At 38.7% G+C, this 26444-nt stretch overlaps 4 protein-coding genes across 5 annotated transcripts; all 4 read left to right on the top strand.

The window, feature by feature from the left end:
• The first annotated feature begins 396 nt into the window (after positions 1–396).
• Positions 397–6066, top strand: LOC144043094 (uncharacterized). The gene is made up of 4 exons (XM_077556335.1): positions 397–832; positions 2012–3006; positions 4177–4342; positions 4858–6066. The coding sequence occupies exons 1-4, from the start codon at positions 715–717 to the stop codon at positions 5856–5858; spliced, it is 2280 nt and encodes a 759-aa protein (XP_077412461.1). The 5' UTR covers positions 397–714; the 3' UTR covers positions 5859–6066.
• Positions 6067–6665: 599 nt separating this feature from the next.
• On the top strand, positions 6666–11774 carry LOC144043011 (uncharacterized). The gene is made up of 2 exons (XM_077556192.1): positions 6666–7069; positions 10567–11774. The coding sequence occupies exons 1-2, from the start codon at positions 6952–6954 to the stop codon at positions 11577–11579; spliced, it is 1131 nt and encodes a 376-aa protein (XP_077412318.1). The 5' UTR covers positions 6666–6951; the 3' UTR covers positions 11580–11774.
• A 2336-nt stretch (positions 11775–14110) lies between these two features.
• On the top strand, positions 14111–24446 carry LOC144043009 (uncharacterized). Of its 2 annotated transcripts, XM_077556190.1 has the most exons (6): positions 14111–14198; positions 14263–14321; positions 14760–14872; positions 21056–21256; positions 23106–23178; positions 23307–23452. In XM_077556190.1, the coding sequence occupies exons 1-6, from the start codon at positions 14175–14177 to the stop codon at positions 23314–23316; spliced, it is 480 nt and encodes a 159-aa protein (XP_077412316.1). In that variant the 5' UTR covers positions 14111–14174; the 3' UTR covers positions 23317–23452. The 2 variants fall into 2 exon arrangements, with proteins under 2 accessions (XP_077412316.1, XP_077412315.1); XM_077556189.1 differs by lacking the exon at positions 23106–23178 and having other exon boundaries at positions 23307–24446.
• LOC144044834 (general transcription factor II-I repeat domain-containing protein 2A-like) lies at positions 14906–17205 on the top strand. Its single transcript, XM_077559486.1, has one exon. The coding sequence runs from the start codon at positions 15400–15402 to the stop codon at positions 17203–17205; it is 1806 nt and encodes a 601-aa protein (XP_077415612.1). The 5' UTR covers positions 14906–15399.
• Positions 24447–26444: the final 1998 nt, after the last annotated feature.

Here is a 26444-nt window from a genome sequence, read left to right as displayed (position 1 = left end):
ACGTTTACAAAGCTAATAGCAGAAATGTCCTTCGTTTTCGTCTTTGTCCGCTTAAAACTGGCGATAGATTGGGTAGTCTGTCAATATCGTAATCATGAGCTTTCGGGGTTTATTTTAAATATATTTATTTCGGGTTTCAATTTCAATTTATTTACATGTCAAAATATTACAGACGCATATTCATCATGAGGCCAACCTGAACATACAATCAATCACATGTGCAAGAGACGCCCCATAGAAGCTACTTCTAACAGCTGCTTGTTGTTACTTGGCTAATAAAGATTCTGATTCTGTTTCTATTCACGGTGCACGTGTGATGAATGAGTTTTTTTTTATCTGTTGTCAGCCATCTTGCTCATTTGTCCTGCCTGACGCGCTGGCCTCTTAAGTTCCTCGAAGTGGAGCAGAGAGCGCTCAGAGTTTAGTTCCGAACGTACCCTACCAATTTTTTTCATATCTACTTCCGTGCCCTTTTTTCCTTTACATAACCATAAATATTTCTTCGCGAATCAATATTAAACTGTCTAAATGCCCAACCTAGTGCGTCTGTTTCTACTTGAAAGGGCTAAGACATAATTTATGAAATCTTAGCTTGTGGATAAAATTGTCTCGGTGCTCGTTGAAGCTTCTCGACTTGGCTTAGCTTAGCTCAGCTCGCTAGCTAGCCGCTACCAGACATATCAAATAGCAACTTGTTGGGCTTATCGTGTGAAAATGTGTGGAATAATGACAGCCGAGTACGTGGCGGACGTTTGTGGAATAAAAGAGGAACGCGAACAACAATTGCTGGACGCTGTTTGGAAGGAGCCTCGTGTTGTGCCACACAATGCAAGTATGTACGTCTTTTACGCTTTATGGTAAATAAATGGAGTATGCGTTCCCATATGAAGCCACGCGAAACTAACGTGTGGAGGTCCTACGTGCGTGATTGTGCGCAAACACTTCTTAATGTAATTTTAGCTACCCGACACTCGGGGCTCATTGGCTGCTGCGGTGAAGCTAGCCGCCTCTCTACGTAAAGATGTGTTATTGAACGTAAAATATGTTTCCGTGTATGGAATCAATATATATTTCATTGAGTAAGAGGTGTGTACAGTGTATCGGCCTATCCCGCACTCTAATGGGGGTAGCCTATTTACAATATTAAGTTAATTGAAAGGGTTGAAATAAAAGAATGAAAGAAAAGAAAGGCGTCTGGGCCGGGGTAGGTCACATGACTTGCAAGCTATAAGCGAAAATGCTCAGATTGTGTTAAATAATTGATTAATATATGAAAATATAGAAGACATTTTGTTGCCTGTAAAAAAAAGAGGTTTGATGATACCATAAGAATGTAATTTTGGGTGTTTGAAGATTAACGCCTACAGCAACAAATGTCAACCATTACATTGTTTTGAATATGGGAAAAAATGGTCAACGTGATACCTAAAATGAGACTTAACCTGGCTGAAAATGACAAGACATGATGACAATGGACCGACTTAGACTGAAAGAAAACAGGAAAATAATACACGACAGACACATGGACAAGATATGTAGCTGAGGGAACTGATTGGCTATAACACAAGGGGATGGGATGACAAGCACAGGTGGACGTGATAAGACTTGACGAGACAAAGGGAAACACAAGGAAAACGTAACAAAACACAGATCATCACAGAGAAAAAGGTAACATGCCAACTCAAATCTAATCAACAAAAACCCAAATCATGACAGTCTTGCTTGTGTAAAACCAGGAAATGGGCGTGTACCAAGGTGTGTTTATGCAGCATGAAGCCCGTTAATTTCTTTACAATTGTTTTAATTAATATTTATATTCTACAACACTGAATTTGGATTTGCCAATAGCATGTAAACAAGCTTTCAGTGGCTTGAACACATTTCTAGCGTCATTTATGAATAGTTTTAATTTAATCTTATTAGTCAAGACACCACTATACAAACAATACACACACAATCTCAAAGTCACAGCATAAACCAAACTAAATGCGTTTGTCTTCTTGTCCTGCAGACGTCGGTGAAAAATATCTCCGTCCTTGGCAGCAGGAGGAAAATTTCCCTCAAATTAAAGAGGAGGAAGAAGAACTCTTTCTCATCGAAAAAGTGAAGGAGGAGAATATCAGTGAGTCATTATTGACCATTGTCCTTGAGAAAAAGAGTGAAGATGATGACCAGGGTGAGAGTGAGGAGAACGGAGGGGCGGAGCCTCCAGGTGACAGCTCAACTCAATACTTGAACATAGAAGGTGATGCAGACCTCTGTGGACCATCACAAATGCATCATCACGACACGTCAGACCCTACTGACGCTGACACTGATGATGATGATGATGATGGTGATAATGATCATGATAATTATGATGATGATGAAGAGGATGACGATGATGATGACTCCAACAATGATGAACGTGAAGGCTTTGAATGTTCTCAGTGTGGGAAAAGATTCAAATCAAAGTGGTACTTGAATACTCACATGAGAATACACACTGGGGAAAAACCTTTCGCCTGCTCAGTCTGCGGTGAAACATTCCATGCAAAGACACATTTAAAAAATCACACAAGACGACACACTGGAGAAAAGCCTTTCATCTGCTCAGTTTGTGGTGAAAGATTCGCTTTGAATTCAATTCTAATAAGTCACGCAAGGACACACACCGGGGAGAAACCTTTTTCCTGCTCGGACTGTGGAAAAAGCTTTACCATAAACGGAAGTTTACAAAGGCACAAACAAATACACACTGGAGAAAAACCTTATGCCTGCTCAATTTGCGGTAAAAGATTCTATATAAAGGCACATATAACAAGACACTCAACTACACACAGTGGAGAAAAAGCTTTTGCTTGCTCTGTTTGTGGCCAAAGATTCTCTCAAAGCTGTAATTTGAAAACACACAAAAGAACACACACTGGAGAGAAACCTTTTCCTTGTGCAATTTGTTCTAAAAGATTCTCGAGTAAACAGCAGGTTCAGAAACACAAATGCTCTGGTCAAATCAAAAGTGGTCATTGAAGCTATAAAAAAATCTGAAGAAACTGGCACATTGTGGTCAGTCTGAATTTTGCATAAAATACCAAATTGAATGTTAGGATTGGTTTTTAGATGCCAAGTCAATGTGACCCCCCCCCCCCCCCAAAAAAAAAAACATGTCAATAAAATAAAATGTAAAATATTTTATGTCTTTGGCTGTAACATTTTTTGTGAACATTGAAATCACAAGCGCAGTCCCTGAAAAAACCTACTGCTTCACATAAGTAGTGTTGTGTCGTTTGTGAACATTTTGTTCAAAAAGAATAAATATTTTCAGATGGGCTGGCTTTTTTGACGTGAACTATGTACAAACCCACTTTATAGTTTGGAACGAGGTTATTTAGTTAACAAAAACTAACATTGGAAAAATATTTTTGCTAATGATATAAAGTAAAAACAAAAATGCTGTTTTAAAAACAAAGACTTTTACTGAAACTATATCTTATGTTTAAAAATAATAATAACAGCAGAAATGTCCTTTGTTTTCGTCTTCGTTAATATAATCATGAGCTTTTTGTGTTAAATTGAAATGTATTTGAGTATTCATTTTCAGTTTATTCACGTCAAAATATTACAGTTTTATATTCATCATCATAAGAGCAACCTAAACATACAATTATAAGAGACACCCTATAGAAGCTACTTAAAGCTAATTGGGTGGTGGCTAAGTAAGGACATTAAAATACATACCAAGGCGGAGAAAACCAGCAGTTCTGAGGTGTGCAGCAAACTGATTCCAGATGTGGGCATGGAGTCATAATAATGAGGGCAACATAAACATACCTAACCTGGATGAAAGCCACACCCCGTCATAAAAGCTAGTTAACAGTTGCATCGGAGAGGAAGTCTGTGTGTTTGTCGATAAAGACTCGGATTCAGGTTCTATTCACGATAAACGTTTGATGGATGAGCTTGTTTATCGGCCTCTGCGTTCCTTGTAGTGGAGCAGAACGCGCTCGGTGCATCGTTCCGAACGCACCCTAGTTGTTTACAAATGTGAGGTTCCGCCAAAATGGCGGAATGAATAGTCGCACTCTCTCGAGCTCTCGGGTTCAAACGTGAATTAACGCACAAATTGACACTTGCTCTCGAAAAATTATTGGTCAGAATTTAACCGAGTTAGATCAAACAAAACTGGTAGAAGAATAAACGAAGACCATCAAAATGCCTAGAAAGTCCGGTCTGAAACGGCCTAGTGACTCCAGCGAAGAGGCTAACGTTAGCTTCTTAGCTAACGACCACAACTACAGCAGCAACTGTAACCTGCAAACAAGCTTCGAAGAGGACGAATTCTCTGCTCTGCCAGTGATTCCAAGTAAGCCCCCGGTTCCGAAGAAACCTTCTTTGTTCTCAATTAAAGATTTGTTAGCAAGAAATAAAAGTGGCTACAATTTATTGCCGGAACTCCCTGACATAAAGGTCACTACGCAGAGAGATTATTATAATGATTATTTATTTTTATGTATTTTTTTGAAGGGTCGTGAGACTTAAGTCAGGGGTGGGAGATGGTTGTGTGCGTTTCTAAGTGCTGCCTGCTAATAGCAGTTTGTGTTATCATAAAAGTAGTTAATTTACAGTTAGTCTCGTCTTAATTCTGGGCACTTCCGTTAATCGTCAATTTCCGTCGATTATGATGCCCACTTTTCACCGTGTGCTTCCGCATATTTGGCGAAAGCTTTATGACACGAAGACTCGCAAAAGTACACGGAATAAGAGGGACTGTCTCACCCTGATCGAAAACAGCATAGTAGATACAGTTCACACCCAATATCAAAGTCACAGCATGAAATTTGACTGAACCAAACTAAATGTGTTTGTCTTGTCCTGCAGCCATTGGTAAAAAACATTTCAGTCCTTGGCAGCAGGAGGCAGATTTCCCTCAAATTAAAAAGGAGGAGGAAGAGCCCTTTCCCATTGAAAAAGTGGAAGAGGAGAATATCAACAAGTCATTATTGACCTTTGTGACTTTCAAGAGTGAAGATGATGAAAAGGGTGAGAGTGAAGAGAACGGAGGGGCGGAGCCTCCCGGCAGCAGATCAAGTCAGCACTTAACAGAAGGTGACGCAGACCTCTGTGGACCATCACAAGCGCATCGTGACGACACGTCAGACTTTAAAGACACTGATGATGATTATGATGATGATGGTGGTGGTGATAGTGACAAGAATGATCACGACTATTATTATGAGGAGGAGGAGGATGATTATGATGATGATGACGACGATGACAATGGCGACAACAGTGAACATGAAGGCGTTGAATGTTCTCAGTGTGGGAAACATTTTAAATCAAAGTGTTATTTGAGCAATCACATAAGAACACACACTGGAGAAAAACCTTTCATCTGTTCATTTTGTGATAAAACATTCTCCACAAAGATACTTTTAAAATGTCACACAAGAACACACACTGGAGAAAAGCCTTTCGTCTGTTCATATTGTGGTAAAAGATTCCCTGTAAAGGCAGTTCTGGTAAATCACACAAGAATACACACAGGAGAGAAACCTTTTTCCTGCTCAGATTGTGGCAAAAGCTTTTCTCAGAAATCAAGTTTACGAAAACACAAAATAACCCACACTGGAGAAAAACATTATGCCTGCTTAATTTGTGGTAAAAAATTCAATTCAAAATTTCATTTAACAAGACACTCAACTACACACAGTGGAGAAAGAGCTTTTGCCTGCTCTATTTGTGGCCAAAGATTCTCTCAAAGCGGTAATTTGAAAACGCACAAAAGAACACACACTGGAGAGAAACCTTTTTCCTGTACAACTTGTGCTAAAACATTCTCTAGTAAACAGCAGGTTCAGAAACACAAGTGTTCTGGTTAGATTAAAAGTAGTCATTGAGGCTTAAAAAAAATCGCAAGAAACTGACAGTGGTCAGATGTAAAATTTGCTTAAAAGACTTAATTTAAATTTAGGATGATTTTGAGATGTTAAGTCAAATTTATGAATGACAGAGGAAACATTATGTTGTAGTGATGTTGATTTATGTTATGTTCATTTTTGTGTAAATCAATAAATAATATATAAATTATTTTTGTCACTTTGCCAGCAACAATTTTTGTATACAACATTTAAAGCACAGTGCAGTCACTGTAAAAACCTGCTTAAGACTCTTAAGGTAAGTTGAACTATGTAGAAACACGTTTTAGTTTGGAACAAGGTACAGTATAGTTAATGAAAACTAAAATTGGAAAAACATTTTGCTAATGATATAAATTAAAAACAACACTGTTAGTAGTTAGGTGTGACGTTGACAGGATGAGATTGGTGGGGAGAGGCCACGTCCATAAAGGGGATGACATTAAGAGATGTGTAGAATAAAACTCATTTTTCAGGGAGGCGCTGACATAAATTTTAAAATAATATTATATACTTGCAAATGTTCATCCCAATCAAGTTTATGTTAGCACAGTGTGGCCCAAACCACCGGAGACAACTGTGTGTCAGTTTACATACTTGGCCAATAAAGATTCCGATGCTGTTTCTATTCACGGTATACGTGTGATGAATGATATTGTTTGTCTGTCGTTCGACAGTTTGCTCAGACTCGTTGCTTGTACAGTTTCCATTCGTCCTGACTCCTGCCTGACGTGCTGGCTCTTGATTTCCTCGAAGTGGAGTAGAGCGCACTCGGATCATAGTTCCGAACGCACCTTACCAGTTTGTTTTCATTTCTACTTCCGTGCCAATGGTTTCTTGGCGTAATCACAGTACACACGCGCCGTTAATAAGTGTTTCTGCGCGAATCAGTACTAAACAGACTGAACTCTCAACGCCGGTCTCTACTTTAAAGGACTACAACATTTATTAAATCCTTGCTCGTGGATAAACTTCTCGGTGCTCGTTGAAACTTTTCAACTTAGCTTAGCTGAATTCGCTAGCCGCCAACAGATAGCAACTTGTTTATCGTGTGAAAATGTTTGCAAGAACGACAGTCGAGTACGTGGAGAAAGTTTGTGGAATAAAAGAGGAGAACGAGCATCAACTGCTGGACGCTGGTTGCAACGAGTCTCGTGTTTTGCCGTACAAAGCAGGTAAGTATGTGCATCTTTTAGGCTTGGTTTATGCTCGACGCGTCCGCGAGTTTTAGTTTTCTTTATTAACAATATTAGTCTAGGTAATCGGTGCCAAATTACACAAGAATTGCTCACAAGGTGATACAAGCATGAAACTTTCCACAATGGGGTAGATGCCACGGACTTCCGACTTCCGGGTTTTACACATCAGCGCCGTTTCCGGCCACTGCTGGCCGCGTTCTAACACTCTCTGTGCCCCAAAACCGCGCGCTCCCGCTCATCGGCGAACGAGTAACCGAGCGGCACAAAGGCGGAAGCGCAAGTACTGGGATGCGCCTCCTCCATGGCATATAGTCCATAGTTCACAAGGGCATACTTTACTTCTAAATCCCCCCTCAGATACACGCCGTTCAGCCATAGCCTACGATCCTTTGCCTCTAATTGGCTGGTTCCCCCTGCATACACTGATTAGATTAGCTAACTTTTAGCATGAGGACTGATGAACCAATCGGAGGCAGAGTAGGGCGGGTCATGCCGAGGAAAGCAATCCTTCAAATGCTCCCTCGAGCCATAATGGCGACCCAGAAATTAAGCTCAGGTGAACTAATTTGCCCTCGTACACGGGATACTTGATCACAACGTGGGTTCAATTCTCAGTGTGCAAGCTGCCAGTTACACACTAACTACATCCTCTAAATACTGTCATTGATTTTATAACATATACTTTTTGTTTGCCTCATGATAAATACATTTGACATTATTTCAGGCTGCATGTGTTACCAAACCGTTCTTAACAAGTCATGATCATTTTATTATTGTGAGTACAGTATTGTAAGTACAAATGACCGATTTTTAATTCTTACATGTCACCGTTTCTAAAAGAGGACAGTACACCCACTTCTCCAGGGACCACTACACCACTGCTTGCACGTGCTCTATTGTACAGGTTTGTAAGGCATAATGCTTTGTCTCCTTGGCAATAAGGTCTCCTGCATTAATATTGAAAGAAGATTTTGTGCACATTTACTTACACTATAATCTATAATAATAATCTGCTTTGAAGAGATATTTGACTCATTTAGCCCTTTTCAGGAGTAAAAAAAATAATTTGTCTATACATGTGATAACTTATTTATTTTTCATGTACAATTAATACCTTTAAAAACTCATTTTGCCACTTGCTGTCACTGAAGATGATCTCACGCATACTAAGGAAGCAGGTAGCGACCAATCATGGCTCATTTTGCTAATGTCACATGACCAAACCCAAAAAACAGGTGATTGGTCGTTACCTGTTTCCTCAGCACGCATCATGTCATCATCAGTCGACAGCAAATGGCAAAATGTATTTTTATAGGTATTTATTGTACATGAATAATAATGAAGTTACCATAAATGGCTAAATGAGTCAAAGTATCCCTTGAAATCTACAGACTTGGCGGCGTTTCTCCATTGTTTCCTGCTGGGAACAAAAGACGCATTTGGGACAATGACTGCCAGTGTCGACTGTTTCACCTGTGGCAGTATCGCCACTAGAGAAAGACTGATATGTTGTTGTTTTCTTCAGGACTGATGCCGATTATTAGTAGTCAAGGAGGCCGATAACCGATATTTGGAGCCATTATTCATTGTCAGTAAAAAAAAAAAGAAAAAAGGAGGGGCGGGGGTTATATTGGAGTTTTAAAAAAAAATACATACAAATGCCAATCATGACTTTGTTGTAATGTCTTAAAGCAAGTTCATTGAACAATTTTTCTGACTTTTCAAAATGTAGGATTTTCTTTTTCTTTTTTTCCTTTTCTTTCTTTCCTTTTCTTTCTTTCTTTCTTTCTTAAACTTAGACAATAGACCAATAACCAATAACCAAATATTCAGGGAGCTTCTAAGGTTATCAGTACGTCTTAAAAAGTTGAATGGAAACTTAAACAAGTCCATACCATAGCTCTCTATAATTTTCAACAATAAATAATTTTTTTCCACAAAATTTAAAAATACCTGAAATCTTAAAACTTTCACATTTTTTTGTTTTAATGTTGAACAAAAAAAAATATTCAGAAGGTTCCCAGGGTCAGCAGCATTTCTTATAAAGTTAACTGAAATTTTAATTAAATAGTTCCCTTAGATTAAAATGGTTTTAGTTGTACTTTTTATTGGCCGTCAGATTTTTTTTTTTTTAAAGGTCAATACCGATATTTATCAAAATGCCCAATATCGGCGCCAATAATCGACCTGGTCTATCCCTACTGTGCAAGCTGTACACCTTCCAGGTAAGACTTAATGCGCCACCATTGGCCTTGCTCTCCTGCACTGGCACACATTGTCAATTCAGACGCAGCTATCTGACTCCATCCAGGGCTAGACTGGCCATCTGGCATACAGGGCAGATGCCTGGTGTGCAGGTGTGTTTTTGGGGCCAATGCGGTGCTATTGAATTATTATTCTACCCCAAGAGACTGCAGGGTTTAAAGTACTCCGGCACAGTGCCGGATTTCCGTCGTAAGAGCCACCAGCGCAATAACAAATCCAGCAAAGTAGACAGTTTTACATGGGGCGAATATTTGACAGGTCTGGCAAAACACCGCCAATGCGGAGAGAAGGCCAACTTCAAAATAAATCTTTCCATACCAAGTAATATGTGGAGCGCAATGCCAATGAACTCTTTTATTGTGAAGTTTTGCTAGTCGCGGCGCAACGGATAACTTGACTCGTCCTGCAGAACGTGAGTTTGCCGTTCTTATTGCCGGCGTAAACAATAACAGAAATCACGTTCGATCGCCAATTAAGGACACTAAAAGAAAACTTAATTATGCTGACATTGTATTGCACGGTGCCCGTTGCCAGTGTTTAGGGCGTCTGCAGTGTTAGCGTGCTAGCAGCTAGAGTCATCTGACTACTTTTCAAAAGGCAGTCTAATCGATGTGATGATACATGTACATGTATGTATATATATATATATATATATGTATATATATATATACTACTTGTTTTTTGTTGTGGTTGTTGTTTTTTACTGCAGTGGTCCCAGCATATTTATGCTATCGTTACTATATACGAACCAACTTCACAAAAGGCAGGTGATGACTTGAACAGGACATTTTCACATAGTCATAATATAACAATTTTCACTATTTAATTAACATCAAACATGGAAATGATCACATTGAGTGCTATCCCATAATATTTTGTACCATTTAGGAGTGAATATAGGAAAAATATATAAAAGTACAAAGTCATAATAACTGTGTAGCTTTTTGGTAGATTAACGGGAGTGCCCAGCTCTGTATATTTTACAATACGATGATTTTTTTTGTGCTCATAGCATGTAACATTTTTGTAGTGGTTGGAACACTTTTCTCACATTTAATTTAATTTAATTGGGGGAGCTTGATTTCAATTGTGAATATTTTGAGTTACAAGTGTGTAGAAAAAGCATAGTAGAAACAATAATAGACAACCAATATCAGTCACAGTTTTGACTGAACCAAACTAAATGCGTTTGTCTTCTTTTCCTGCAGATGTCGATGAAAAAAATTTCAATCCTTGGCAGCAGGAAGCAGATTTCCCTCAAATTAAAAAGGAGGAGGCGGAAGAGCCCTTTCTTATCAAAAATGTCGAGGAGGAGAAAATCAACAAGTCATTACTGACATTTGTCACTTTCAAGAGTGAAGATCATGACAGGGATGAGAGTAAAGAGAACGGAGGGGCGGAGCCTACAGGCAGCAGCTCAAGTCAACACTTGACAACAGAAGGCGATGCAGACCTCTGTGGACCATCGCAAGAGCATCGTGATGACACGTCAGACTTTACAGACACTGACGATGATGATGATAGCGACAATGATTGCAAAGGCTTTGAATGTTATCAGTGTGGGGGAAAATTCAAAACAAAGTGGTATTTGAACATTCACATGAGAATACACACTGGAGAAAAACCTTTCATCTGCTCAGTTTGTGGTAAAACATTATCCTCGAAGACAGGTTTAAAACGTCACGCAAGAACACACACTGGAGAAAAACTTTTCATCTGCTCAGTTTGTGGTAAAAAATTCTCCTCAAAGATAAATTTAAAATGTCACACAAGAACACACACTGGAGAAAAGCCTTTTGTCTGCTCAGTTTGTGGTAAAAGATTCTCTGAAAAGGTAGTTCTAGTAATTCACACAAGAACACACACTGGAGAGAAACCTTTTTCCTGCTCAGACTGTGGCAAAAGCTTTTCTCAGAAAACAAGTTTACGAAAACACACAATAACTCACACCGGAGAAAAACATTATGCCTGCTTAATTTGTGGTAAACGATTCATTACAAAGTCACATTTAACAAGACACTCAACTACACACAGTGGAGAAAAACCTTTCGCCTGCTCTGTTTGTGGCCAAAGATTCTCTCAAAGTGGCAATTTGAAAACGCATAAAAGAACGCACACTGGAGAGAAACCTTTTTCCTGCACAGTTTGTGCTAAAACATTCTCTACTAAACAGCAGGTTCATAAACACAAGTGCTCTGGTCAGATTAAAAGTGGTCGTTGAGGCTTTTAAAAAAATCTCAAGAAACGGACACTTAGTGGTCAGATGTAAAATTTGCATAAAACACCTATTGTATTTTAGGATGTTTTTTAGATGTTAAGTCAATTTTATCAATGACAGAAGAACCATTATGTTGTAGTGATGTTGCTTTATTTTATTATTATTTTAAAGTAAGATAATAAAGTAAGATATGAGGTATTTTTGTCTCTTTGTTTGTAACAATTTTGTATACAACATTTACAGCACAAGTGCAGTCTCTGTAAAAACCTGCTTAAGACTCTTAAGGTAAGGTGAACTATGTAGAAACACGTTTTAGTTTGGAACAAGGTTATAGTTAATGAAAACTAAAATTAGAAAAACATTTAGCTAATGATATAAATAAAATATATAAACTAATAGCAGAAATGGTCTTTGTTTTCATCTTTGCCTCTTACAGTTTTTACGATTGCATAAACACTAAAAACAAAAGAATTACATAATTATCAACGCCTTACAGGCTTACTCTAAAGGATAAAAATATTGGACAAGATTTTCACCACTATAAAGTCAACCTCACATTTTTTTCAGAACAATTCACACAATGATTTGCGAAACACTGAACACACTTTTATACATTAGACAAAGAAGTATGTCATAATGTCACTTCCTTGCAATTCCGAAGCACTGACTGAGAAATCACCACACCAAGGTTATTTTAGTTAATAAAAACTAACAATAAAATTACAACTAGAAATAAAATAAAAACGAAAATGCTTTTAAAAAAACGAAAACTTTCGCTATAATTATATAGTTTTTTAAACATAAAATGTAGTTTCAGCTAATGTATTTTGTTTTAGTCTTTGGTAATTAATCTAATACATGAGCCTTTTGGGGTGTTTTTAAATGTGATTTTAACTATATTTATTTTTGTATTAACCGGAATAAGGACCTTTTGAAAGTGTGTCGCACAGATGTGACGTCATCTACAAGCAGCCAATAGAAATTAATCTTCAGATGACGTCGCTCCTAGGCGACAATTATGCGTGCTTGACTTTTGGCAGCAATGGCTCGACTTAGCTGCTTTTTCATTTAACTTAGCCGAAATGCAACGCTACTTCAGAAAAGTGTTTCTATTTTCATTTTACTATAGTGTTTATTAAATATTGCGCACAAGTAATGCACATAAAAAAAGGAAAACTAATACTGAAACGAACTAGAACCAAACTAAAATTTAAGCATTTTTTAAATAACAAACTACAATAAAAAAGGAGCCAAACTGAAAACTAATTAAAACTAACTAGCTAAATTAATTAAAAAAAAATTTTTTTTAAAGTAAAAACGAACTAAAATGAAAATTCCAAAACTATTATAACTCTGGGCATGAGCCAGTTAAATAAACACACACACATTAGCTGTTTCGACACACGATTGCTTTATTGTTGACAAACCAATCAGTTTTGAACACTACAAAAATGCAGCAGGTTCACCTGTGTGAGAATCCGTGAGAAGTGAGGGTGAGAGGCGAGAATCCGTGGAGGGTAAGCAGGAGATAGAGGTTACCTGAAATGGGAAGAGAATGTTCTCAAAGGAGAAGAGGACCAAATTTATCAAATAAAATGTGTGCAACGCTAGTTGATTATGTCATCAACCATCAATTGATACTGAGAGAGGCTAGACCTTCCACCAAGAAAATAGTTTTTTTTTCTAGTCAGATCCAACTAGGCCAAGAGTATAGACAACCCTGGTCCTAGAGAGTCGCAGTCTTGCATGTTCATTGTTCATTTATTTCAGGCAGCAATCAAAATCAACAATTGATCAATTTCAGACAATACTCACCAAAACCTAGCCTGAAAAGGAGTGGGAGGAAGAAAATTGTGTTTTATATGCCTTCCTCCTCCAACACAGGTAATTCAAATGATCAACTCTGGAGAGGCCCCATAAGGATCCTCATCTATGTTGGAGGAGGGAGACATCTAAAACACACAGGACTGCGGCTTTCTAGGACCAGGGTTGCCTACCCCTGAATTCTGCGATTTAGGTACTACAGTATTTTTTTTATTTGTCTGTTTTCTGGGTTTACAGTGTTTGGGCAAATTTTGTTGTGATTGTCTATCTTGACTGATTTTGTTTATATGAAGACAAATGAATCTTATTATTATAATTATTATTATCATTATTATATATATTTTTTAATGATAATCTATACGTGCCAGTCACTCACCATCCCACTTGGCTGAGCACTTCCCTACAAATGTTTATTTTATTTTTTTTAAATAGCCCCAGCCCCTCCCTCCGGGCAAACGATTTAGCCAATCATAAGGTATAATACCAAAAAGTAACCAAAAATAACCAAAGCATGTAATTAAATAATATCTGCAACATATATTAACCATAACAAAAATCCTCCATTCACAATCCGTAACTTAATCTCTCAAAAAAAAGAACAAACTCATTCAATAATAAACCAAACTATTTTTGTGGTATAGTCTATAGTCATGTGACACTTGAAGCGCGGCAAAAAGCGCTATTTAAGTGGGAATCAGGAAGTGCTTCGGTTTGGTCCAGTGTGCATTGTCCAACGACCCCGCAGAATGCAGGTGAGCGTTTGCAGTGCGTGTCATGCGTCGTGCGTGTCATGCGTCGTGCGTGTCATGCGTCGTGCGTGTCATGCGTCGTGCGTGTCATGCGTCGTGCGTGTCATGCGTCGGTGTCGAGTGTGCACCCTCGGCACCAACAATGGGAAAAAAGAATGAGTCCAGGCGGCAGGTGAGCAGATTGTGAAAAATAGACGGTAGCGCGCCCCAGTCGCGAAGTGGCGGACAGTTAGAGGCGCTTCGTCACAGTCTCTGAGTTCCTCGAAGTGGAGTAGAGCACGCTCATAGGATAGTTTCGAACGCACCTTACCAGTTGTTTTCATTTTTACTTCCGTGTAAATTGTTTCTAGGCATAATCAAACACACGCGTCGCTTAATATTTCAGAACAGACTGAACCCCAAAAATAGTACGACTGTCCTTACTTTAAATAACGTAAAGATCTTTTTTTAAACCCTCGCTTGTGTACAAACACGTCTCAATGCTCATGGAAACTTCCTGACTTAGCTTAGTTTAGCTCAGCTAAGTTTGCTAGCTGCTAACAGAGGCGCGTTTGTTAGCAGTATATCAGATAGCAACTTGTTGGGCTTACTGTGTGAAAATGTTTGCAAGAACGACAGCTGAGTACGTGGAGGAAGTTTGTGGAATAAAAGAAGAAAATGAGCAACAACACCACCAACTGCTGGACGCTGATTCCAACGAGCCTCGTGTTGCGAGCAAATCAGGTATTTTTAACTTGGTTTATGCTTGATGCGTCTTCGAGTTATTAATTTCTTTATTAACAATACAGTACTAACATTTTACATGAACAATAGACCCCACTCGTTTGACGTCACCTTTGTGTGCAGACTTTGCTGTAGGACAGGCTGCTAGTTCAGAATGTAAAGTTATGTTGAACTGATGTTAATAAAGGCATTAAAAAAAAGAGGACAGGCTGCTAACGCAAATGAGTGAGTTAGAAAAGAGGCAAAAAAAGAAGAAAAAAAGTCGCCCAATCCTCGATCGCAACAATGATAAACGTCTACGCTGTCTACGGTTGCTCTAAACCAGACCTGGGCAAATTACGGCCCGCGGGCCACATCCGGCCCTTTGTACGTCCCTGTCCGGCCCGCGTGAGGCCAATCATAAACACCATAAATTAAACAAAAAAATTTTTAACTTTTATTTTGAATTTTTATTTTGAAAAGTGTTACGTCACTACGTATGCACGTCGTAGACGTAGCACTTTTACTCGCGCCAGGTTACCCTCAAGATGTCAGAACACCCCAAGAAAAGAAAAGTTGATAATGAATTCCGTATTTTCAACAAGACATGGACTGCCAAATATTTCTTCACAGAAATTAAAGGTAAAGCAGTGTGCTTAGTCTGTGGTAAACAGGTTGCTGTGTTTAAAGAATATAATTTGAATCGCCACTACACGACCAAGCATGAAGATAAATACAGAAATCTGTCTGGTGAAGAGCGTGCAATGGAGTCTGATGCATTGCTTGCAAAACTACAAACCCAACAAGGATTTTTCACTAAACTTCACACTCCCAGAGAATCAGCCGTCAGGACAAGTTATGTCATTTCTCACAAAATCGCCAGAAAAAGTAAGGCATTTTCCGACGGAGAGTTTATTAAGGAGTGTTTATTGGACTCTGCTGCGCTGATGTGCCCAGAGAAAAAGGGCGCGTTTGAGAACGTGTCACTCTCCCGACGCACTATAACCAAGTGGATTGAGGACATCGCGGGAAACTTAGAGCTTCAGCTGAAGAACAGAGCGGCCGACTTTGACTTTTTTTCTCTGGCTTTGGATGAGAGCTGCGATGTACGTGACACCGCCCAGCTGCTCATCATCTTACGTGGGATAACCGCAGACTTTCAAATCACGGAGGAGTTGGCAGCCATGCAGTCAATAAAAGGGACAACCACAGGTAATGACTTGTTCAGAGAGGTAAATGCATGTATGGCCATGTTAGGACTGAAATGGGACAAGCTTACAGGTGTGACAACAGATGGTTGTCCAAATCTGACCGGGAAAAATGTTGGACTTTTAAAGAGAATGCAGGATAAAGTGACAGAAATTAACCCTGATCAGAAATTGACATTTTTGCATTGTATCATACATCAGGAAGTGTTGTGTAAGACAGTGTTAAAAATGAAAAATGTCGTTGATGCTGTCACTAAAATAGTTAACTTCATCAGAGCGAGAGCTTTAAATCACAGACAGTTTGTTGCTTTGTTGGAGGAAAATGAGGCTGAACATGGTGACATAAGCTATCACTGCACTGTTAGGTGGCTCAGCCTTGGCAAGGTTCTGAAAAGTGTCTGGGACCTGAGAGACCAGATTCAAGAGTTCTGTATTCAGAAAGGTCATGACGTCCCAGAACTTTCAGATAACGACTGGTTGGCAGACCTCGGATTCGCTGTGGATGTGACTGCACTAATGAACAAACTAAATGTCAAAATGCAGAGCAAGGGCCTTTTTGTGCATGAGATGTACAGTGCAGTGAAGGCTTTCATGAGAAAACTGCAGCTTCTCTCAAGCCAAGTGAAGGAAAACATTCTGACCCACTTGCCAACACTTAAGGAAGCCAAAAGATCAGGTGATCATCTCCAAAAGTACTCAACCATGTTAGAAGCATTGCATGCAGAGTTTTCAAGGCGATTTCAAGATTTCAAAACTCTTGAGAGTGAAATGCACATGGTTTCTTCTCCCTTCAACTGCAGTGTGGATGATGCACCAAGTGAAGTTCAGATGGAACTCATTGATCTGCAGTCTGACACACTTCTGACAGATCACTTCAAGTCAGTCTCACTGCTGGACTTTTACTCCGCCCTCAAAGAGGAGAACTTTCCACACCTGAGGAGGCATGCTCAGAGGATCCTAGTCCTCTTTGGATCTACCTATCATTGTGAACAGACATTCTCAGTTATGAAGTTCAACAAATCCAAACACAGATCCTCTATGACTGATGACCACCTCTCAGCTGTCCTTCGCATAGCCACTTCAGACATTTCGCCAGATTTCACTGCCCTTGTTCAAGCCCAGAACAGACTGGATTATTCTCACTGAAGAGGTAACATGAGGTGGAAAACATTACAAGTTATTGTTTGTGGAGATTAACAAATTAAAAATAAATTGCACTGGTTCAATAATTGTTTTTCTTATTTAACCAATACACCACAATTTCACATAACCTAATATAAATATTTACAGAGTGTTTTATTCTTCTGATTATCAGTACCAGCTATTCAAAATATTTAATTTGAGCATTTTACAATGAAAGAAAGTTGGTGGCCCTCTGACACAATTCAGGTTTCTCATGCGGCCCCCGATAAAAATTAATTGCCCACCCCTGCTCTAAACGCTCATCTACCTAGAGATAAATCATTCTTCTTTATACCGGCAGAACTTGTAACTGTTAAGAACTTAGTGTTTCCTATACGAGGCTGTGATTCTGCTATTTCCACAATTCAACGCTTTATTTTCACGGCGTGTTCCATCTCGTGTTGAAACGCCCCCGCCATCTTGCAATGGGGGCACACAAACTGTAATAATAAACATATGCGCCAGATTCTACAAGAAAAGAACAAAATTGTGCCTAGCGGAAAGTTTTCCTGTGATTCTAAAATTACAGATATAAATTGGAAAAGCGTGTAAATAAAGGCTTAAATATCACTACAGGTAACCGAGGTCACTTTGTTTTCGTCTTATAAACTGTATTCGAACAATAAACAGTACACAAAATATGTGAGAAAATTGAATACAAACAAATCAAACACAGAACACGCCAGGGAGGTTAAAAGCATATAGAAGTTCAACAAAATAAAATCATCAATATAACAAAAAGGGAAAAAATAAGATGCAAAGTCGCATAAATAAAAGATAAAGTTTCCAGCATTTGTATGTTTTCACAGCTTTTGGATACATACAAGTAGATAATGATGAAAAATAACTTTTTATGGATATAAAAAACTCAATGAAGGATGGTTTCTTATGCATAGAAAGAGAGAGAAGGCTAATAAGGTTTATCACATGAAATTGTGCATGTTCAATTGTATTCATTTCTTTATTTAAATTCAAAATGTTTGGATGGATAGATACAGTGAAAAAACATGAGGATTCATAATTCAGAGTTGTCTAATCCAATGCTTGGATGTTTGGTTTTAAAAATGAAAAACCTAACAACTACATTAATGAAACACATGGTGTAAACAATTTAGTTAATAAAGTAACAATTTGATAAAGTGCATTTTTCCAACAAGTCGAGCCCGTAAGGAGTTTCTACCTCACCTTCACACATCTTGTATTTTTTTTACTGCCATATTTTTATATATTTTTTTAAAGATTGTGTGTAAATTAAAAAATAAAAATACATGAAGATTAAAGCGTTGTAGTCGGGATTCGAACCCAACTCCGAAAAAGCATCCGTTTTAACCATTGAGCTAAACGGCGACAGTGCCTCACATGTAGAATCACTTCACATAATGTATGGAAAGTGAAACTTCACATGTAGGACTTGGCCCATTTGGACTCGATGTCCCCTGCCTCCCCCGGTTCAAGGGAGAAGTTCTACCGGAGGTGGTCGTTCAAACTCTTTCTTTCCAGTCCGTTTCCAGCAAACCCTCACAATAGGTCTGCCAGGTCTGACCGGCATCTTCCCCCACCATCGGAGCAAACACACCACCAGGCGGTGATCGGTTGACAGCTCCGCCCCTTTCTTCACCCGAGTGTCCAAAACATGCGGCCGCAAATCCGATGACACGACTACAAAGTCATTGCCCACGTGAGCGTTGAAGTCCCCCAGCAGAACGAGGGAGTCCCCACAGGGAGCGCTCTCCAGCACAAGGACTCCAAAAAGGGTGGGTACTCTGAACTGCTGTTTGATGCATAGGCACAAACAGTCAAGACCCGTACCCCCACCCGAAGGCGGAGGGAGGCTACCCTCTCGTCTACCGGGGTGATCGCCAACGTACAGGCGCGAAGCCGTATGCCCACACCTGAACACATGGAACTTCTCAGCCTCACACACCAGCTTGGGCTTCTTCCCCGCCAGAGAGGTGACATTCCATATCCCAAGAGCCAGCTTCTGTAGCCGGGGATCGGTCCCCGCCCTTGGCAGCCGCCCATCCCACTACGCACCCGACCCCTTAAGCCCCTCCCACCGTTGGAGAGCCCATGGGAAGGGGGACCCACGTTGCCTCTTCGGCCGGACTTTGTATCGGTCCGTTGTGGTGAAGAAGGAGCTGGGCCGATAGGCAAAGCTCTCGATTTACCAATAGGTGGCAGATGGATGGGTAACGATAAAAATGCAAAATCTTGTGGCCAACCTGTAGCACTAGCAAACATTATGTACCGCGTTGGCTACAGTCTACATCAGGGATATGCAAGTTCGGTCCTAGAGAACCGCATGTTTTTGATGTTTCTCTCCTGGAACACAGCTGAGAGGCTCCTGCAGAACGTAATGATGACCTGATGATTTGAAACACCTGCTTTTGGAGGCAGGAGACACCGAAAACATGCAGGACTGCGGCCTGTTAGGACCGAACTTGCCTGTCCCTGGTTTATGTTGAATTTGTTCCCGAGTCCCAGTTATTCTCTTCATTGTCGTTCACATGTCCTCTTCCAATTGTAATTTTTTGCGAGATTTCTCTCCAAGTTGGGATCGAATTCATCGCGCTACTTGCGCATGCACTTTTATGAAAAACAACTGCACAAGGAACCAAAATAACACTAATACAATTACTTATCGTCTGTTCTTGTATTACTGCTTAATTTGGTTCTTTATGTTGTTCATTGTAAAGAACTTTGCTTCTCACTTTATTTGTCATATTAATTTATGGTATTTATACTTTTGATTAATGTTATATCTAGATTTTTTTTAATTTTTTTTACTCCATCCTCTCTGGCTCTGGTGCCGTGCATCCATAGTGGTACACACTTACAAAGTGAGTACAGAAGAAAGTTACGATTGAATTCTATTAAAATAACTTGTTTTTCACACATTGGGAAGAATTTGTTCCTTTGCGTAGTCTTATCTCACCTGTGCGTATGTGTTCCCACAGCATTTGTGTGTGAATATTTGTTATTTGAAGGAAAAACACTCAAAAGTCATTTTGAATGGGATCCTCCCTTCGCTTTTAGCTTTAGCGCTAGGCTAGCAAAGTTTTCAAAACGAAGCATGTTTTGTATTTAAATGTACAGTGGATGTAATTCTTGTTGTCATGTATTTAGTTTTGCGGTGAACTCCAACTGGGGTGTCATTAAACATCTTAAAGGACGCTTGGGGGACAACAGAATAACCAGAATAACACATACGCTATCCACACTCGCTAGTTGCTAATGCTACGCAAACAAAATGATGCATTTAGGGTACTTTCACAGCGTCTGAAACTTCGGTTTTCTTTGATAATAACGTACTAAGGAGGAAATAATTGGCCATTTGGCCCATTTGACGATTGTTTTGGCAGATGTTTGAAGGGCAATAATCGGCCGATTATAATCGGTGACAAATTAATCGGTTGTGCTCTACTTTTACGTACATTTAACGTAAGCGTTGTTCAGGAAGGGATTTGTGAAAGTTAGCAACAGAGCAATGTTGCACATGTCTGTCTACAAAGAAGCCAGAACCAGAAGTCGGAATAGTGATTTAAAAAAACAAACAAAAAAAAACTATTTTTTTAAATACATTTTTATTTTTTGGGGGGGGGAAATGTTGTCATGGGAAGGTTTGTTTAAAAACATTCAAACTATTCTCCCTACAGTCAATGACTTGAAAAGTCCATTTGCATAGACTATTTATAAAACTGAAAAAAAAAAAAGCATAATATGGAAAAAAAAATCCTCAACGGTTCATAAAGCTTTGCCCGGACCCATCTCTAGTATTAAACAAACTAAATGTGTTTATCTTCTTGTCCTGTAGACGCCGATGAGAAATATCTTCATGCTTGTCAACAAGAACCAGATTTCCCTCAAATTAAAGAGGAGGAGGAGGAGCAACCTTGTATCACAGAGGCGGAAAAACCCTTTTGCATCAAAGACGTGGAGGAGAGAGATAAGGGTGAGGGTGAAGAGAACAAAGGGGCGGAGCCTCCAAGCAGCAAGTCAAGTCAACACTTAACAGGTGATGATGCCGAACTCTGTGGACCATCACAAGCGCGTCGTGATGACACGTCAGACGTTACAGACACTGCTGCTGATGATGATAATGATGTGGGTGGTGATGACAAGAATGATCATGACTATTATTATGATGAGGACAAAAAGGATGACGACAATGAACGCGCAGGCTTTGAATGTTATCAGTGTGGGGGAAAATTCCAAACAAAGTGGTATTTAAACATTCATATGAGAATACACACTGGAGAAAAACCTTTCATCTGCTCAGTTTGTGGTAAAACATTCTCCACAAAGTCACATTTAAACAATCACGCAAAAAGACACACTGGAGGAAAGACTTTTGTCTGCTCAGTCTGTGGTAAATCATTGTCCTCGGAGAGAATTTTAACGAATCACACAAGAACACACAGACTGGAGAGAAACCATTTTCCTGCTCAGATTGTGGCAAAGGCTTTACCGTGAGCGGTTATTTGCTGCAGCACAAACAAATACACAGTGTCGAAAAACGTTATGCTTGCTCAATTTGTGGTAAAATATTTCATTTGAAGCAAGGTTTAACAAGACACTCAATTACACATAGTGGAGAAAGAGCTTTTTCCTGCACAGTAAACAGCAGGTTCAGAAACACAAGTGCTCTGGTTAGAGTAAAAGTAAAGCTTTAAAAAAAAAAAAAAAGCTGAAGAAACTGACACTTTTTGGTTAGCTGTAATATTGTTAGTTTTGCACAAAATACCAAGTTAAATGTTGTGATTTTTAGATGCCAACTCAATTTTATCAGCAACAAAAGAACCATTACTTTGTAGCGATATTGATATGCAGTGTGTATCAATTTTGCCATTCCAGATATGTCAATAAAGGAAGGTGTAAATTATTTTGTCTCTTTGCCTGTAACCTTGTAGGTGGAAAGCACCATATAAATGAATTATCATTTAGTGAAGTCACTGTAAAAAAAAAAAAAACTACTTACTGCTTCACTTAACTATTTGCAGCTCGATGGGCCAACATTCTCGAGGTGAGCTATGTAGAAACATGTTTTGATTTCCTTCCTCAGAACATTACCCAGAGAGAGAGAGCAGCTGGAATGAAGTATTTTTTCTAAATTTCTTTTTCTTTTTCTTTTTTAATTAAAAAAAAAAAAAAGACAAACCAGATATTGTGATATCACTACAGGGGGAACTTGGTCATGGCAATAAGCAAGTGAGAACAAAACTACAACTGCAGTTTGTTTAAAAAACAAACAAACAGCTGAAACAGGCGTACTTATTACTGAACTTTCCAGTTGGCGAGGAGGTTAGTCCTAAATTCACGAGTCGCAGAGAGGGCTAACTATGAAGTTCAATTAGGGTCAAAAGTTTTGTACTTTGAAAAAATACAACTTTAAACTGAAAACTGTTGAGTAAATCTTGAATTTGGCAAAATATAAAAATGCAATGATGTGTGAAATGAATTTGTATAATTTTGAATAAATTACTTTCATTTTTTGCTTCCAATATATATTTTGACATTTCAGGTCTTATTTTTTTCCGTTTCAGATGTTTTATTTTTTAAACTTATTTTTTTCAGTCAAATATTTGTTTCACTTTCAGATCATTTTGTTTATTTATTTTTTCTTATTTTTGGGGGGGAGTTTTGAACCGAATTTTACATGGGGGTGTGGTAACAAATGAGCAGGGCGTAGAATCATGAGTGACAGCTACACACTACTTTGGAACCTCTCCCAGTGACGGTGCCTTCAATAAACTAGGAAATGAAAGAAATCTAACTCAAGACTTATAGACACCCTATTCATGTGATTGGCAGAATAAGAATTGATGCTTTGTGTACTTTAAATACTCATTGTTTACTTTCCTTAGTCACAGAGAGCCACAGCAGAAGGATGAAAGAAAAAAGAGGTTGCAGCTTGATTTCAATTACACATAATTTGAGGTGCAAGTTTTGGTCATGGAACATAGATAAATAATCTCGTTAGTCAAGCCACCACTGTAGAAACAGTATTTACACAATGTCAAAATCACAGTATTAACCAAACTAAATGCGTTTGTCTTGTCCTGCAGATGTCGGTGAAAAATATCTCAGTCCTTGGCAGCAGGAGGCAGATTTCCCTCAAATTAAAAAGGAGGAGGAGGAAAAGCCCTTTCCTATCAAAAATGTCGAAGAGGAGAAAATCAACAAGTCATTACTGACATTTGTCACTTTCAAGAGTGAAGATCATGACAGGGATGAGAGTAAAGAGAACGGAGGGGCGGAGCCTGCAGGCAGCAGCTCAAGTCAACACTTGACAACAGAAGGCGATGCCGACCTCTGTGGACCATCACATCAAGTGCATCATGATGACACGTCAGACTTTACAGACACTGACGATGACGACGATGAGTACGACGACAATGAACGTCAAGGCTTCGAATGTTCTCAGTGTGGGAAAAAATTCAAAACAAAGTGGTATTTGAACACTCACATGAGAACACACACTGGAGAAAAACCTTTCATCTGCTCAGTTTGTGGTGAAACATTCCACGCAAAGAGACATTTAAAAAGTCACACAAGACGACACACTGGAGAAAAACCTTTCATCTGCTCAGTTTGTGGTAAAAGATTCGCTGTGAAAATAGTTTTGATAAGTCACGCAAGAACACACACTGGAGAGAAACCGTTTTCCTGCTCAGATTGTGACAAAAGCTTTCCTGGAAAATCAAGTTTACAAAGGCACAAAAAAACACACACTGGAGAAAAACATTATGCCTGCTCAATTTGTGGTAAACGATTCCATCTAAAGGCATATTTAACAAGACACTCAATTACACACAGTGGAGAAAGAGCTTTTGCCTGTTCGGTTTGTGGCCAAAGATTCTCTCAAAGCGGTAATTTGAAAACGCACAAAAGAACACACACTGGAGAGAAACCTTTTCCTTGTGCAATTTGTGCTAAAACATTCTCCAGTAAACAGCAGGCTCAAAAACACAAGTGCTCTGGTCAAATCAAAAATGGTCATTGAAGCTTTTTTTTTTTTATTCCAAGAAACTGACACTTTATGGTCAGATGTAAAATTGTCAGTTTTGCATAAAATACGAAATTGAATTTTATGATGATTTTTAGATCAAGTCAATTTTATAACCGTAAAAGAACAATTATGTTGAATTGATGGTGTGTTTTTTAAAAGTGATATCAAACATGTCAATAAAGTGAGATGTGAATTATTTTATCTCTGCCTGTAACATTATTGTAAACAACATTAAAAGCACAAGTGCAATCATTGTAAAAATCTGCATCAGGTGGGCAAGCTTGTAGAAACATGGTTTAATTTGGAACGAGGTGATAGTTAAAGAAAACAAAAATTGTAAAAATAAAAATAAAAAATCGTTAGAGCTGCTTCCTGTAAGAATTTGCCCAAAAATGTATTTGCAATAGACTTTTAATTGGCTTTTTTTTTTTTTATTAATTTTTTTAATGACAAACATCTTTTGATTAGCGTCTGGCTAATAAATTTCAGACTGCATTCAGTTTCAAATTTCCCACCCTCTGTCCTGTGGATGTGACGTCATGTGTGCATTGTGTGCATGAGAAGGGAGGAGGTAGTAGCAATAGAGATCGCGAGATACTGTGACTATCGCGAGACCTGCAACAAGACTGGGAATCCACAACATGGCGGCACCCTGCTGCTAAGATAGAACTAGCTCTATTTTGCTAAAACAAATCCGAATTTAACCACCATACCACTTGGCTTTTCTCTTCTCTCTTTCATACGGCAGATTTGGAATACCACCCAGAGTGGAGGACCTCGAACGTTTCATCGACAGATACTTTTACAGCTACGCGATGGAGGATCCTACGTACGAGAAACCTTCCAAGGGGAGAAAAAATTACTAATATAAAAAATATTAAAATGCATTCAAAATAAAAATAAGTGTGGAAAGCATTTCCAGGTCAAAATTAATTTGGATAATTATTTTGAATAAATTACTTTCATTTTTTGCTTCCTATATGTTTTGACATTTGAGGTCTTATTTTTTTTCAGTTCAAGAAAAAAAAAAATTCAGTCAAATATTTTTTTCACTTTCAGATCTTTTTGTTTCATTTTTTTTCTTTTCTTTTTTTGAGTTTCAGACTTTTGACCCGAATTTTACATGGGGGTGTGGTAACAAATGAGCAGGGCGTAGAATCATGAGTGACAGCTACACTAAAGTGAAAGTTTGGAACCTCCCCCAGTGACGGTGCCTTCAGGAAACTAGGAAATTAAAGAAATCTAACTCAGGGTTTATAGACACCCTATGCATGTGATTGGCAGAATAAGAATTGATGCTTTGTGTACTTTACTAATTTAAATACTCATTGTTTACTTTTGAAGAAGGTATATTAAAAATCCATACTTTTGCGTGTCCAATAAATCAAATTATGGGATAAGAAATGAACAGAGTTCCTGCGCAGGATGATTTATTCCGGAGATTTCCGTTACATCATTGAATCAAACTCCAACAGTGTCAGATCAATAATGCTACTCCTCTTTCGAAGAGCCCACACTTTATTACAATCAAATCGCAAGAACAGTGTCTCCAACACCGCCCCTCATGAATAAGTAAATGTCTTATATAATGGAAAAATACAGGTTGGAAAACAGAGTTCTCAGCACACAGATACAGCTGTGTTCGTCTCTAGTCAAAATATACTTTCAAGGCACTTCTCAGTACTTTCTCCCATAACAAAATCTCACAAACAAGTTGAACTCAACAGCTCCTAATGTAACATAGTTATATGAGTGTGCGCTCTCTCTCACGAACAGAAATGTGTTTTCGCACAGAGAATGAACTTCTAGACCAAACAATGGGTCCCACCTTAAGGTCAAATTATACTGAGATCAAAACTACTTTACCTACTTCACATCTATAAAACATTTCAACATGGTTGATATAAAGAATTAAAATGTTAATAATGTATAACAATGGTTAATATATGAAATAAAGTATTAAAAATGTTAATAATGTATAACACTTTCCAAAGTAAGAAAAAATGACTCCGTGACGGACACGGATGATCTAGCTACTACGGACGTCTCGGTCAGTATGCTGGATTCCATAAACAAAAAACTAGATGTCCCCTGCCTCATTTGCGAGGACGTCAAGGAATTAAAGGTGAGATTGGAATTCGTTGGCCAACAGGTAAGTGACCTCCAACGAGATAATGTCGAGTTACGTTCTTCA

Source organism: Vanacampus margaritifer, chromosome 2 (genome assembly GCF_051991255.1).
Source record: "Vanacampus margaritifer isolate UIUO_Vmar chromosome 2, RoL_Vmar_1.0, whole genome shotgun sequence".
In the NCBI taxonomy this organism is placed as follows: domain Eukaryota; kingdom Metazoa; phylum Chordata; class Actinopteri; order Syngnathiformes; family Syngnathidae; genus Vanacampus; species Vanacampus margaritifer.
Note: the sequence above shows the minus strand (reverse complement) of the source record. Positions and strands in the feature narration are given on the sequence as shown.